This window comes from Tiliqua scincoides, chromosome 2, assembly GCF_035046505.1.
Source record: "Tiliqua scincoides isolate rTilSci1 chromosome 2, rTilSci1.hap2, whole genome shotgun sequence".
Lineage (NCBI taxonomy): Eukaryota > Metazoa > Chordata > Lepidosauria > Squamata > Scincidae > Tiliqua > Tiliqua scincoides.
Genome location: NC_089822.1, coordinates 118,661,918 through 118,674,539, shown reverse-complemented (window position 1 = coordinate 118,674,539; position 12,622 = coordinate 118,661,918). Strand labels below are relative to the sequence as shown.

Genomic DNA, 12,622 nt, shown 5'->3' with positions numbered 1-12,622 from the left:
CCTATTACAAAAACCACAGGAAAGAGAAACAAAAACAAAAAGAAGTGTGAGATCATGAGCATCATGCAAAGAATATTGGGATTTAGGGAAAAGTATTCTGGTGAAATTTCTTGCAGAGTATACATGTGGCAAAAGTGTACCAGGACAAAACACTGGTCTCCTGAGTGTCTCTGATCTCTATAACTTCCTCCTGTCCAAAACTCTAAGGCAGAAATCAGGATCTCCAAATCACATTCACTAACAGTAATTCCCATTACAGTATTTTCCTTGAACACAAGAATAAATACTATATCGGAATGACAAAACTTGCTAAACATAACAGCCACATATGATAAACTTCAGATGTTTGACAGCTGCAATATTTACGAGGAATTTAAATACTTAAATATATTTACTCACCATAAACGTTAAACTTTTGATCAGTGAACTCTCAGTTTATGTCCAGTAAATAATTATAAAGCCTGAAAAATTCTTACTTTTTATATTAATTGTGATGCAAAAAGGAGGTCAGCCAACATATTTCCAAGAGCCATACATTATATGTCAAAGAGCCACATGTGGCAAGATCCACAGTTTGGTCACACCGTATTATATCTTGGATCCCAGCCCACCATCCTTATAAACTTATTATAGAGCTGTGCTCTGTTTCAAAACCAGGAATACTACTGCTCTCAGCAGGCCAAATGGTCCATGCATTTCGCTCTTCACACTAGCTAATGAAAAAAATTAAACAGTTCTTTTCCCTGCTGAGTTTTGTACTTCACCTGTTGTTTGTTTGTTTGGGGAGAATGATGCTGTTCTATCCTTGAGTAACAAAACACAATGAAATCTAGGAGAAAGGAAGGAAGCCTTGTATAAAGAGAAGATTCAGAGACTTTCAAATGAGGTTGACTCATTTGATGTAACAGGAAGGACATGCACAGTATGCCAAAACATCAAATTAGATCCTTTCTGTGTTTTTCAAGTCCCTTGTAGATCTCTTGGGAATCATACCTGAGGCTGCTAGTTAGTGAAATAGGCAGAGCCACTAGGCAGACCCCAACCTGGGACATTGCCTCTAATGCCGCAGAGGAACAAGGATGTATTATATTGTCTCTACACTACATAATTGCATGGGAGCAGGTTGTTTGTGCCACCACTTAATGTGTGAATGAAGTACTACTTCAGCTTTTAATTGGGAGGGCCAATTTTGGATGAGCTGCAGTCCACAAGCAATGATGTGGTAGCAGGCTGGTGAAACACATAGGAAGGGTCTTGTCTGCATATTTATTTCTAATATGATGCAAAGAGTCTAGTCCTTGGGTTTCAATGCATTGTAACATATGTGATTATAATTGCTTGTGCCATACCAGCGGTTCTCAAACTTTTTAGCACTGGGACCCACTTTTTAGAATGACAATCTGTCAATCATGGTATTAGAATAATACCACGTTATACCATGTCATGTTTATATATCATTTGATGTGTAATTTCACGTATAATGCAATGAAACAAACCACGTTGGAACGTCTCCTTTCTGTCAAAAGTTATATGCAAAAAAAACCCAGTGGGGTTGGGGCAATGGTGCAACACCACACCCACTGTGTGCATGGGAGGAAGTCCATCATGGGGGTGATGCGCTGGCCTCCCGCACTGGGTAGCGCAAACCCTAGTGATGCCGCTGCTTGATAATCCAGGTTTACAGCCAATGGTTGCTGTGGGATTCAGGGAACAGCACATTTCTCTGCCCAGCAGCTAAAGGCTTCCTAGATGGTCTTCGGCTGTCCTCACGGAGAGTTCTTGGATGAGAACAAGAATTCCAGTTCTCCAAACATGGCAGCAATTCTCCTTGCTTCTGTAAAAAGGTATCTCTTCATAAGCTGGATAAATGGAGAAAGTATCCCTCCGCATCCAAAGCTCCTCTCTCACACAAAGTTTGCAGGAGAAGCAGTTCAACAGTCATAGAATCAGAAGAACAAGAAAAGAGCTCTTCTGTATCAGGCCAAAGGTCCACATCCTGTTTCTCACAGTTGCCCTCTAACGACCTCTGAAAAGTTCATAAGCAGGAGAGGACATATTTCTCTCCCGTCACTGATCTCTTGCAAGTATTCAGAAGAATTCAGATGGCTATTGAACCCTGAGGTGGTTCATAATCATTGTGACAGCAGCCATCTTGACCCATTCATCCCTGTGCTATAGCCTGTGGTGCCTCCAATTTTTTTGTTTGTTTCTGTTTTGTTTTTTTTAGGGTGGAGCAGGGTGTGATGTTTGCAGCAGTGAGGGGCCCCTCCCCGTGGGGGGTTGCTGGTCAGGGGTTGCTTACCCTGGTATCAGGCGGTTGGGGTCGTTGGGAGTACAGAAGAGGTTGAGGATGGATAGCTTTGCAGGACTGATTTACTCTGGTAAAAGCCTTTACGCTCATGGGGCCCCTGTTACATCACAGGGTGCCCCTAACACGAGCACCTCCTGCTCCTCCTCACAGGAGGGCCGGTTGCTCCCACCCACCCCCAAGAGTCCAATGTGTTGAGGCCTGGGCCAGGGTCAGTCAGTCCAACAGGGGTCCACAGCAGTTTGTGGGTCATAGCTCATGACCCTGAGTGTTGTGCCAGTGGCCTGATCCAGGGAACCCTCAGTGAAGTCTCTGCTGCCTGGGTGCTGACCCCTGGCACCCTCTGGGCATTCCAACTGATCTCAGGTAGGGGGGCTTCTTCCCCAGTCAGACTGGCTCTTGCCCATTTAGAAACCTGGACGGTTCCGTCCCTGGGAGCTCCCAAGTCTGGTTCCCAATGCCCAGGACCTGGGCCTCAAGGATCCCTTTCAGGTCGGGTACAGGTGAGGGAAGGGCGAGGTATCCACCTTGTGTGGTCCCCCTCCCTGTGCTGCAGACATAAGGAGAGGAGTGACCTCTCCCTCTGGCTGCTGGGTTCCTTATGAGCCCAGCAGTCAGCCCAGTCTGCCCCACCCATTCTGGCGATGGGACTGGCTTGACCTTGGGCCCTAAGGAGGACCTCAGCATGGAGGCCTGGTTCAGGCAGGACTTGCTTCCTACTCCTGAGAAGGCCCCTGCTCCTGAGAAGACCCCTACTCTCAATGAGGTTCCAGTTCCTGAGGAGACCCCTGCTGATGGGGCCGGGTGTGGGTGATACGGGGGTACAAACTGCATCCATATCCTCCTCCTCTGCATGCAACTTCCCTGGGTTACAGAGTCAATTTTCCTTGGGGTTTGTAAGGGAAAAAATATGGCTGAAACACAAGTCACAGGCATCTTGTAGCTAGTTTGAGAACCAAGCAACACAGAGCTATCCTATGTGAACCAGATAAGCTTCAGCTGAGCCCAGCAGTTCCCACACCAGAAGAAGGCCAGAAAGCCAGATGTTACTGAATAGGAAGAAGTGGGCCTGAAGAATTCAGAAAACCCAGTCAAAAAGGGAAGGGTATAGATAAGAAGGAATTGATGGGAACGTAACTGGGACCTTTATATAGTGTATAATGTGCTCAGCCGCTAGTAGGGCAGAAACTTGCTTTCTTGTATGTCAGTGTATAAATACTGAAGACCTGCCCCAGGGGGGACAAAGACTTGCCTACTTGCTTGACCCTTGTGCAGCTTTGTTTGCCTCTCTTCTGCAGAATAAACTTGGAAGCGTTCCAGACTTCAATCCTGTTGTATCTTGATTTTTGTCATATTAGGATGAATCACAAGCCCCCTAGGGGATCTAGGAATTTGGTTAACAGCCTTCTGCCCATCTCCACCACAGCACCAAATGGGCTTTGCAAGGCAAGGTATGAGCTCTTCCTTCCCCCGCCCTGATACAAGACTCAAATCAGGTGCTTGCACAGCCACGCGCACTAGGGCACCCATTAAGAGCTTTCATGTTATTTATGCTTTCCCAAAGCTGCTCCTGTCCATGGCATCACCACAGTATGTCCTGTGGCTCTGCCCCAAAATTGAAATGGGACTAAGTGCCAGAACAGTAGCACAGGAAGCACTTGCTTCAATGCCTAAGCCAGCCTGCCAAGTCTTATCACCTACTGCTCATGATTTCAGATGAGAACTGGGATGCATCCCGTAAGTGATCCGTACAACAGAGACTGGTTTTCAAGGTGTCTGAACAGACCAAATGACAATATGTGGAACTCCATTGCAAGGGGTGCATTGTGTTCCCAGTGCATATGAACACTGTTTTTCTCCCATTCCCTCCACCTCGTTTCTCTTCACCATTCCAATTCCCTGACCTAATTTCTCCTTTGCCATACCACCTTCCTGAGGGCACCCTGTAAGTCTGCATTTTTCAGGCTGTAAATGAAGGGATTGAGCATTGGGGTAAGAACTGTGTACACAACAGCTGCCACCCTGTCCTTGACAGCTCTGTAGCTGGACAAGGGACGGAAGTAAACCCAGATTATGCTCCCATAGAAGAGGGTAACCACAGTCAGGTGAGAGCCACAGGTGGAGAATGCTTTGTGTTTTCCTTTGGCTGAAGGCATTCTCAGCACAGTTACTAAGATGCGCATGTAGGAGATCAGCACACACAGAAAGGGAGTCAAGATGACTGCCATTGTTTCAGTTTTTCCCACCAGCTCATTGAAGCTGGTGTCAGAGCAAGAAAGCTTCTGCAGGGGCTGGATGTCACAGAAGAAATGGGGGACCCTGTTGGCAGAAGCACAAAAGGTGAGATGGGAAACAAGTATTGTCTTGAGAAGCGAATGGAGATGGCTGACCAAGCAAGACCCAGACAATAACAGCAGGCACAATTGCTGGCTCATAATTTTGGTGTACCGGAGAGGGTTGCAGATAGCCATGCAGCGGTCGATGGCCATGGCTGCCAACAAATAGCTATCGGTGTTCCCCAAGGCCATAAAAAAGTACATCTGGGTGAGGCAACCAGTGTAGGAGATGGCTGCTGGTTCACTTTGCCTACCAAGTAAGCTCAGCAGCATGGTGGGGATAATGACTGTGATAAAACCCACATCTACCAGTGACAAACACGTAAGGAAGAAATACATGGGGGTTTGGGTGAGCTGGGCATCAGACTGGATTGCTGCTACAGTGAGAATGTTTCCTGTAACTGTGAACACATATATGGCCAGGAACAAAACAAAGAGGGGTGTCCGCAGCTCAGGGCTATCGGTGAGGCCCAACAAAATGAACTCAGAGGCAATGGTTTGATTGTGCTGCACATCCATGGGTAGAGTTAGGGGAGGACTCTAAGTCACCTTCAGGCACCAGGGCTGCAATATTTGAGCCACTGCACTCCATGCACCTGCAATGATGAACAGAGGCATAGTCAGTGGCCCATCTTACATAGATCAGAGCAGTGGTTCTCACATATGTAGCACTGAGACCCACTTTTTAGAATGAGAATTTGTCAGGACCCACCGCAAGTTACGTCATGACCGGAAGTACAGGAAAATTTTTAACAATCTTAGGCTGCAATCCTACCCACACTTACCCAGGAGTAAGTCCCACTTACTATCATTGTTAAAATAATATACATAATAGCTTGTTTAAAGTACAGGTCTGTAACATTTCCGCCAATGCAGTCACATACCATGGTAGCATCAAGTCTATTAAAAATAAAACATTGAAATGAATGGGGACCCACCTGAAATTGGCTTGCGACCCACAGTTTGAGAAACACTGGATCAATGTTGTCAGTACTTTGCGCCAAAATCCCTCCCCAAAACTAAGCCATGAAAACTGAACATCTGGGCACCCAATGAATTATGATGATTCCTATAATTTTGTTCTTTGACCTAAATGTGCCCAATCAGCATGTTTTTCCTGAGCCTGATATTTGGGATGTTGTATAGTCTGGAAATTTGGGGCAAGGAGAGAATGTAGGAAGAGCAATAAAGTATGAATAAGGGAATAACATTGCAGAACTATGAACATGGGTAGTTTGGGGTGGGGAGAGATGCTCTGACTTCCGAATATTTGAAACATTTTCCAGAACTGTCTAGCTGCTTTTCTCTCCTTTGTTAATCAATGATACAATTCTGAATTTCAGATCCTGAGCTGTGTGAAGTTAGGTGAGACAGACAGCCCTAGATCGTTAAGAGAGATGGAAGGTGTAATTTGCCCACAGAACAAGTACACACAAATTCAATAAACTGTTGGTTTAAAAACTGCTACACACACACATTCACACACACACAGGTTTAAAGAGAAGGCACTGGGGCTGTGTCCAGAAGGTGGCACACTTGGGCATTTGCTGTGGTGGTCTTAAATCCCACAACTAGTCCAGCAGCACCATCAGTCTCCTTTTGAATGAAGCTGCCAAAAATGGCAGAGAAGTTTTGTATGCTGTGTCTTTCAGTTTAAGGAGGTACACTGAGAGTGCCTTGTTTGCGGGAACTCATAATCCTATGTTTTGTTAGAAGTTGGTAAGTTTTTCTGCTGTGCCCTATACTGTGTTAGAGCTTTGCAATCAGCTTTCTCTGTAACAAATACCACAGAAATATCTGTTTGTCTATTACAGCAAAAAGCATAGAGCACTGGAGTAATTTAAATACTAACAAATGCATAGCGGCCAGTGCGAACTTTCATTGGACAGAGTCCACTTTGTCTGATGCATGGAGACAAAGTGGCTTGTAATCCACGGAAATTTAGGCCACAATAAATGTATTAGGGTCCATTCCTAACCAACTTTCCAGCACTGGCATGGCGAGAAGATATTGGGGCATGTGCCGCATCCTGCAGTTGGGGGGCAGTCACGGAGGACTCCTCAAGGTATGGCAATGTTTGTTCCCTTACCCATAAGTTGCATCGCCCCTGTGTCGGTGCTGGAAAGTGGGTTAGGATTGCGCCCTCAGTCTTTAAATTGTCATTTAAGTGTAGAAAGATTGAGGGAGTAGCCACTTCATATCCATGTATTGAAATCCAACACAAACTCTTTGCGCCATTCAGCTAAGCAAGCCAGTGACTCTGGGGGGCTGGTTTGTTGTGATGCTTTTGTTGCTTCCTTCCCAGCAACATAAACTCTCTGTTGTGAATTTCTGAAACTAAATACCAGTGATTGGCAACAAATACCTAAATGTGAGTTAGCATGCCCTGGTTAACACAACCAAATTGTTCACATACTACATTCAGTATCATTGGGAAGAGGAATTGGCACTGGCAGAATGGAAATAGTCATGGGAAATATTCTAGAAGGAAATAATTTTATCCTTTCTAACCCTATCCTTTCCCGTTGGTTCCCTCCTATTCATATTAAGAGCTTTCAGACCCATCAAACTTACAGCTGTCATGACTTCAACCAGTCTTCCAGTTGTAGGCTGAGATGTGCTGAGCGTTCCAACCTCTTAGTAGAGTCCTCAGCATGGCTGGAGTGTTCAAAGCTGTAGAAATTGTAGTGTTTTATTGCTAAACACTCCCAAGTGAGCGGTGTGGTAAACTCTCTTGGTGGGAAGTATCTGAGGACAAGATACAGTGATGTGCTCTCTCACTACTGCTCATTAACAAGGAAGATGTAATAATGCACTTCCTTTGCCTTTGGGATGGTGATGGAAAATGAAATGAAAAGTTGTTCTAGAAATGTCTTGAGAGGAATCAGTGGACTTGGGCATCTTCTGTACTAAAATTCAAATTCTGTAATTAAAAATATCAACAACATTAAAAGAATTAAAATAAGTGCACATTTAAGGATCATACCACTATCTCACTCTGTTGTGCTCAGCCAATAAAATTTAACATTTACTGCTGCTCAGGAGGACAGAAGTGCAGAAGGACAAGCAGATTCAGGATTATTTTCAAACTATTAATTTCAATAAATGCAGTGCAAATGGCACCCTTAGAATAATCCTTTTGGGGTTAGGTACCTGGGGAGTCCAGCCTTGTTCTGCAGCACTGTGCAGCTTGCGCATCACTTGTCTGGCTATTTGGGAGTCCCTGGCATGACCAGCAATAACATTACTGCCAGGTGCTGCAGGACTAGGCTAGCCAGGTGAAGGGGTGGGGGTCAGAAAGATGGGTCAGAAAGATTAGAAGGGGAGAAGGGAAGATAGGAAAGGGTAGTTGAAAGGAAAGGCAGAAGGTCAAAGGCAAATAACATGATAGATGAGGCACACTGTGAGGAACAGTGGGGAAGGGGGACAGGTATGGGGGAAGGAAAAAGGAAGCAGTGGGAAGAGATAGGCTGATTAAAGAGGCAGGGGCTACAGGAGGCAATGGAAAAGAGGCCAGAGTAGATGAAGTCTGGAGCAAAGCAGCAGTAAGGGGCAAACACCCCTAGGAATGAAGAGAAAGGGCTACCTAAACCTTAGGCCATCCTTTAGAGGTGTTTACCCCTACTATTACTTGGGATTTAGGGCTGGCTTCCCTGCACCAAACAGCCCTGGCAAGTAGTCAGCCCCCATCTTACCCCCTTGGGATGAGGTGGAGAAGACAGGCTCCATCACGTCTATTTGTCAATTTTCTGTCTATCTAGTGGTCTAACTGCCCAATCTGATCCCTCGCTACCAAGCTGGGAACCCAAGTTAGTGACTTGGACTCAAGTTGTGAAAATGCATGATTTTGGGTGACTTGTTGACTCATGAGTCTCATGTGTGGAAGACTCTGAAAAACATTTGAATCAGGGCCACCCTGACACTCGTCCCCTGTCCTGTCCAAATATTCCAACTCCCTTCTAATGCCCGCTTTTTGGCTAATTTGGTGTGCAAAGAAATGAACAGAACTCCTTATCAGTTGAGCAATTAACAAGAATTTATTGCTACAAACACTCCTAGCAATTCCTCTTGTCCATAGGCTTTCCCCTCCCTAGAACTCCACTTAACTCAGTGGGTAAAGGTCTGAAGCCTCCAGTCCAAGTCCATGGTCTAATCTCCAAAGCACAGTCCAGTCTTCCCAATTCAGTCTTCTGCAGCAGAGTCCTGGCAGTCCTCTCTTCTGTCCCCTCCTCCTGTAGATCTGGGTCAGGTAGACTATCTAGCCAGGTAGCCCTGCTCCTTCTGAAGTTGCCTTTTATCCTTGTATGTCCCTTGTTAAATCCAAATTAGGCTCAGGTGAGCCATCCCTTCAGTCCATGTCCATTCAAAGTCCCATCAAGGTCAAATGAAGCTCAGGTGTCCAACCAGGTCTCCATTGATTGATTACAGCTGTGGAGCCAGCCCTGCCCTTCCCAGAGCTGTCAAACAGCTGTCAAAACATGGAATCGCTGTCAACACCACATCATCCACCTGATGATCTTCTGATCTTCCATTACATCCCCACGCATGCTGAGTCAAGTCTGCCTGTGTCTGTGTGTGCTTGCTTACTGTTTTTGCGGTGTGAAAAACCTCATGGGGCCAGTATTCTGATGGGGTGAGCAGCAGGAAAGTTCCAGCCATGAGGCAGGCAAGTGACAATATTTGCAATGAATGAGGGAGGCAGAACTGGGCTCTCTTTTCCTGTCTCTGAGAGGAAGGAAGTAATGGATGATCATTGGACAAAAGATGGGCATTCTGATATTTTCATTGGCTGAGGGAGAGCAGGAGGAGGAGCCAAGAAGCCAATTCTTGCCTTACAGTTGACTTGAGAAGCCCAGGGAGGGGAAGGAGGCAGCAATGGGGGAGAGAGTTCATAGTGATCACACTTTGCACCGCATGGAAAGGGAGGAGGAATTCTCATTGAATGATTGGCTGCAGTGGGACTACCTCTGAGTAGGATCAGGTTGTCCTGGTAAGCCCCGCAGCTGCTGCTCATGACCCTCCTCCCTCTTGCTGCTTCTCTCCTGGCTCTCTCACAATCCGTCCCACCCCCTCCCGCCCTGTTTACAGATGGGTGAGGAAATAAGCAGAGTGTTCAAAGAGAACTCCAACACACACACACACACACCACCACCACCACCACCACCACCCCCCCGGCAGCAGCCCCATTTTTTCCACAGTGGGCTTTCTAAAGGGGGGGTGACTCAACAAGTCCATTAGAGTCACTAAAGGTTGACTCAGAGACTAGGAAAGTGCCCCTTGACTTTTTTTAATTGAGTATGATGACTTGGCGACTTGACTTGGGTCAAGCCACACTGGGTTTGCCCATCTCTACTCGATACATAATAACATGTAGCATTATAGCATGTAGCTGTGTCAGTGGAGCATAAGCTGCATGCTTTGGAGTGTGTGTGATTGGACAGCCTGCAAGAGGTAATTATCCTCTGGTAGTTTTCCCAATTCCCTTTGGATCTCCTCAGACATGCGCTAACCATTTTGGTGGTGTATGTCCAAGGAAAGAACGAGGTGGGGATGTTTCAAAAAAAGGGGAATAAGATCCGGCGTGCATGACTGCATCTTTCCCTGACATGCTCCCCAGTTCCTTCTCCCCAGTTCCCCATGACTTCTACTCCCCACCCGTGGCCTGACCCCACTGCTGTCTTAGTGGTGTCTGTGGAGCCTCCCAGGGCCTCTGTGGCATGCACTGTGTCTCTTGCCATTTACTGTCGGGCAGAGGCCCGACAGTGTGCAACAGCGGCCCACCTTTCGCCCTGCCATAAAGGACCTTGTGCTTCTGGGTTCTGGCAGCACAAGGCCTCAATAGGACTGAGGCCCAAATCATATGCATCACGTGATAAAGAGGTTTATTCAGAAATAATTCCCACTGAGGTTGATGGATGAAAGCTTAATCATGAATGAAGGAGCCTCCTATTTTTCTGAGATACGCCATTATGTGCAGACAAAAATTCCTCTGTATGAAGCCATTTAGATTAATATTTTGGGCATGTGTGCTGCTGCTGTTGCTGTTGCTGGTCAATTGTGCTGTCCAATCCTATATGTGTTTACCTGGAAGCAGTCCCCGTTGTGTTCAGCAGGACTAACTCACAGGTATGTGGATAAGATTTTAGCCTTCCAGATACAGTATATATGTGTAAGATGTATGGGGTGGATTTGTAATGGGCATTAAATTTTGGCAAGAGCCCCCAATCTAAAGTGCTTGATTTCACTATATGTTAATTGGTGCTAATTAAATTCTCTTTCTCTGTCTCACACATACGTGTGTACATGGGCACGCACGCGCGCACACACGCACACGCACACACACACACACACACACAGAGAAAGAGAGAATGTGTCTACTTAACATCTCCCCTTCTCCAGAAACAGCAGCTGCGGTGTGTAAAGGAACTACAGAACACCCTTATCAGTTTGAGAGCAATTAACAGAATTAACAGACACTTTTGACCAGCTGTCAAAACATGGGAATCGCTGTCAACACCACATCATCTACCTGGGGATCTCCTGATCTTCCATTACAGGGAGTCCCAATAGCACTCAGATAAGCCAGGTATCCCCATGCATGTGGAGTCAGGCAAGACAGCTTCAAGTCCAGCCAGATAGCTTGCTAAAACCAACATCACACCTTTTACATGACCCCTAGGATTTATGCTCAGGTATAACAAAGGTTAGCATTTGCAATGAGCACAACAACAGGTTTAATATAGATGAGTAAAATGCTTGCTGTTTTCTTCATCATAAAATAAAATCACACCAGTTGAATTAATGCAACTGCAATAAATACATAATGGAAGAAATATGTTAATTAATGGTAAAAACATGCATATAACAACATCTTTCCACACCCTTAACAATTCTTATAGCATTGAATTGTTATATGAATTATATATGAATTCTTAACAATCCATACATCCATAAATCTTATATGAAATCTTATATGAAATCTTATATGAAATCTTATATGAAATCTTAACAAATCTTAACAATCCATAAATCCATAAATCTTATACGAATTCTTAACAATCCATAAATCAAGAAGAAATGGTCACCCAAATAAAATATCCAAATAGATTTACAATGAAGGAGATAAAACTAATTGAATTACCACTAGTTAAAGCACATAATCCACAGTGCACAAGTTCCCATGTCTATACAATACCTAGCTGGGCCTGTCCAGCAGCTAAAGACTTCCCAGATGGCCTTCAGCTCTCCTCACTGAAAGATCTCAGATGAGTACAAGAGTTCCAGTTCTCCACAGATGACAGCAGTTCTACTAGCTTCTGTAAAAAGATATCTCTATGCTGGACAAATGGATTACGGTATCCCTCAGTATCCAAAGCTGCTCCTTAGGTTAAAGCCTCTCTCATAAGCAGTCCTCGGGAGAAACAGGTCATCTCCAAAGGTCGGTTCCATTTGAAAATCCAACCTTCTCAGAACCTCATGCAGATGAGCAAGCTTGATGCTTCCAGGGGCTGGTAGTTGAACTCTCTGAGTTGCTAGTTTACTACTCATACCAAAGCATCTTCAATGGATATTTGCCCAATTAGAGATGTCCTGTGACATGTTGGTGCTTACAACTGGAATCCAGTGTTTTCTTTATTTATAGCACTTATATCCTGTTTTTCTACAACATAGCCCTCAAAGTAGCTTACAACAGAGAAAAACAAAGAATAATAAAACAAATCATAGATGATAAGGTCATGACTGTAGCGAAATATAAAAATCACACTACAAAATGGCAGCTGTCATTGGAAACTGTCAATGGAATCCTTTCCTCCATTAATCACCAATGTATATGGTTATACATAAGATGACAAAGCAAAAGAAAGTAACCCAGAAAGCAATTATGACTCTTTCCTGTTGCCAGTGAGCATCTCCAGCTAAAGATGAATATAAAACAGTTCGGCTTCCTGGAGATGGTGAAGCCCAAGTTTCAATTCTC

The 12,622-nt window shown here is 45.0% G+C and overlaps 1 protein-coding gene across 1 annotated transcript; it reads right to left on the bottom strand.

Moving 5' to 3' along the window:
• Window positions 1–4,191: 4,191 nt before the first annotated feature.
• Window positions 4,192–5,163, bottom strand: LOC136638693 (olfactory receptor 1L4-like). Its single transcript, XM_066612727.1, is given in 1 exon segment — window positions 4,192–5,163. A coding segment is annotated over 1 exon segment (972 nt).
• Between the last annotated feature and the right edge of the window lie 7,459 nt (window positions 5,164–12,622).